The sequence below is a fragment of the Primulina eburnea genome, chromosome 4 (assembly GCF_022965805.1).
Source record: "Primulina eburnea isolate SZY01 chromosome 4, ASM2296580v1, whole genome shotgun sequence".
Taxonomy (NCBI): domain Eukaryota; kingdom Viridiplantae; phylum Streptophyta; class Magnoliopsida; order Lamiales; family Gesneriaceae; genus Primulina; species Primulina eburnea.
In genome coordinates this window covers 41,712,607-41,715,069 of record NC_133104.1, presented here as the reverse complement: position 1 = coordinate 41,715,069, position 2,463 = coordinate 41,712,607, and the positions used below count along the sequence as shown (strand labels likewise).

Below are 2,463 nucleotides of genomic sequence, written 5' to 3'. Positions count from 1 at the left end.
CCCCTCAAAACGGTCATTCCGGACAGAACCAACGGCGGCGCTAGGCCTTGAATCTCCTACCTCAATTTGCTATTATCAACTCTAGAGAAATTGCCCAGGTTTTTAACAATGGTCGGGTTCGAACTTGGGTCTGTGCCGTTCAATTCCGACGGTTGGGGTCCGCCAGATTCCTCCGCCTCCGCGATATTGGTCCCTAACCAACCCTCAAACGTGCCGTTCGCCCCGTTCTCCCGCTCCGATAAGCTGGGACGGATAGCTGATTGGACCCGGAATGTATCAAATATGGGTCGACCTGGATCAAAGCAAGGACAGCACATCTCTGAATCCGCTTTCGACTTCTCCGGCGACGACTCCTTTGCGACTCTCGCTGCCGATGAGGACTCATCTTTCCGTCTCGTCGACACTTCCGCCAAGTCACATCACCACAACCCTAATCGGCCCAAGTTCAACCCTCGTTGGAGGTTCAATCCCCATCACAACAACCGTTCGCAGCTCCCTCAGCGCCGCGATGAGGAAGCTGAATCTCGTAAACGCGATGCCGAAAAAGAGAGGGGGCGCCGCGACAGATTGTACTATCTTAATCGCTCGCAGATGCCGCAGCGTCGCGAGTCTTCCGCTTTCAAATCCTCGGTGGATATTCAGCCCGAATGGAATATGCTCGACCAAATCCCGTTCTCCACTTTTTCGAAGCTCTCCTTTTCGGTACCCGAACCTGAGGACTTGTTGATTTGCGGTGGCCTTGAATTTTACGATAGGTCTTATGATCGGATTACCCCAAAGAACTGTCGTGCATTAGAGCGCTTCAAGAGCAGGAATTTCTTCAGAGTTACTACTACTGATGATCCTGTAATTCGCCGACTGGCTAATGAGGACAAAGCAACAGTTTTTGCGACCGATACTATTTTATCGACTCTCATGTGCGCCACCAGGTCAGTTTACTCCTGGGATATCGTGATTCAGCGTGTTGGGAACAAGTTGTTCTTCGATAAGCGTGATGGGTCTCAGTTGGATTTGCTTTCTGTGCACGAGACGTCCCAGGAATCCTTGCCTGATGCAAAGGAGGACATTAATTCGATGCAGTCGTTGAGTCTGGAGGCTGCCTTTATTAATCAGAATTTTTCGCAGCAGGTTTTGGTTAGGAACGGGAGCAAGGTGACTTTTGAGGAGCCAAACCCATTTGCCAATGAAGGGGAAGAGGTGGCATCAGTTGCCTATAGGTACAGGAGGTGGAAACTGGATGATGATATGTATCTTGTTTCCAGGTGTGAAGTGCATAGTGTGGTGGATACGAATAACCAGAGGTCGTTTTTGACCCTTAATGCATTAAATGAGTTTGATCCTAAGTATTCAGGTGTAGACTGGAGGCAGAAGCTGGAGACGCAGAGAGGTGCAGTGTTGGCTACTGAGTTAAAGAACAATGCAAATAAGATGGCAAAGTGGACTGCACAGGCTCTATTGGCTGGTGCTGATATGATGAAACTTGGTTATGTGTCGAGGGTTCACCCAAGGGATCACTTTAACCATGTAATATTGGCGGTTGTAGGTTACAAACCTCGGGAGTTTGGGGCGCAGATTAATTTGAATACTTCGAATATGTGGGGTATTGTGAAGAGTATCGTAGACTTGTGTATGAAGTTGAAGGAGGGCAAGTATGTACTGGTTAAGGATCCGTCTAAGCCTCAGGTGAGAATTTATGACGTCCCACAGGATGCTTTTGATAATGAATATGTGGAGGAGCCACTGCCAGAGGAAGAACAGGTTCAGCCTCCGAGCGAGAGTGCAGATGGAGGGGATGCCATTGCTACCACAAATGATGTGGAAGATGAGCCGATTGGCGGCAATGAAGCTGCTTAAGTGGTAATGATCAGTTTCTTGTGATAGCTTTATTTCAAATTTTTAATTATCGAAAGCGAAATACTTTATTGTGGTGGAAGTTTTACTTGTTGGTTGTTCCTTTAAACGGGTTGTTCCTTTAGGCAACAATTGGAGACTTGCCTTGATTAGTTTTTTCGGTATAATTCTATGTGTTTTGCAATAGTATTTCTCCTGTTCTATGTTTGAAGTTTTGATACAATGTCGATACCGAGCTGAAATATTGATAGCGCGTAACATTATCATGCGATCTCTATGGTCATATAATCTTTATATTTTGACATTTTCTCCAAAAAATGGTATGGTTTTAAATTTTATCTTAATCTCTCAAGTTGTTACAACTGTGATGAGTATGGTGTTTAGTTTTTTTCCCGTATTTTTCATCAGTAGTTTTTTCTCAATTTGAGTAATTCATTAAACTTAGCAGTCATTTGCTATGGTTATTGAATTTTTGTTCCAACTATCGCTACATGTTCGACTTATTACGCAGTGTTGGCGTGCACATAAATTTCCTTGAAGAACACTACTGGAGCATGTCGATATTCTTGCATATAATGATTGTTGGTTCATTGAGTGTCCAATTATTGTGTG

The 2,463-nt window shown here is 44.9% G+C and overlaps 1 protein-coding gene across 1 annotated transcript; it reads left to right on the top strand.

Moving 5' to 3' along the window:
• On the top strand, positions 1-1,998 carry LOC140829072 (eukaryotic translation initiation factor 3 subunit D-like). The gene has a single exon (XM_073192048.1). The coding sequence runs from the start codon at positions 109-111 to the stop codon at positions 1,852-1,854; it is 1,746 nt and encodes a 581-aa protein (XP_073048149.1). The 5' UTR covers positions 1-108; the 3' UTR covers positions 1,855-1,998.
• The last annotated feature ends 465 nt before the right edge of the window (positions 1,999-2,463 follow it).

Bases quoted from the DNA above. Each gene is read 5' to 3' on its own strand.
- LOC140829072 (XM_073192048.1), top strand. From the start codon at position 109: ATGGTCGGGTTCGAACTTGGGTCTGTGCCGTTCAATTCCGACGGTTGG.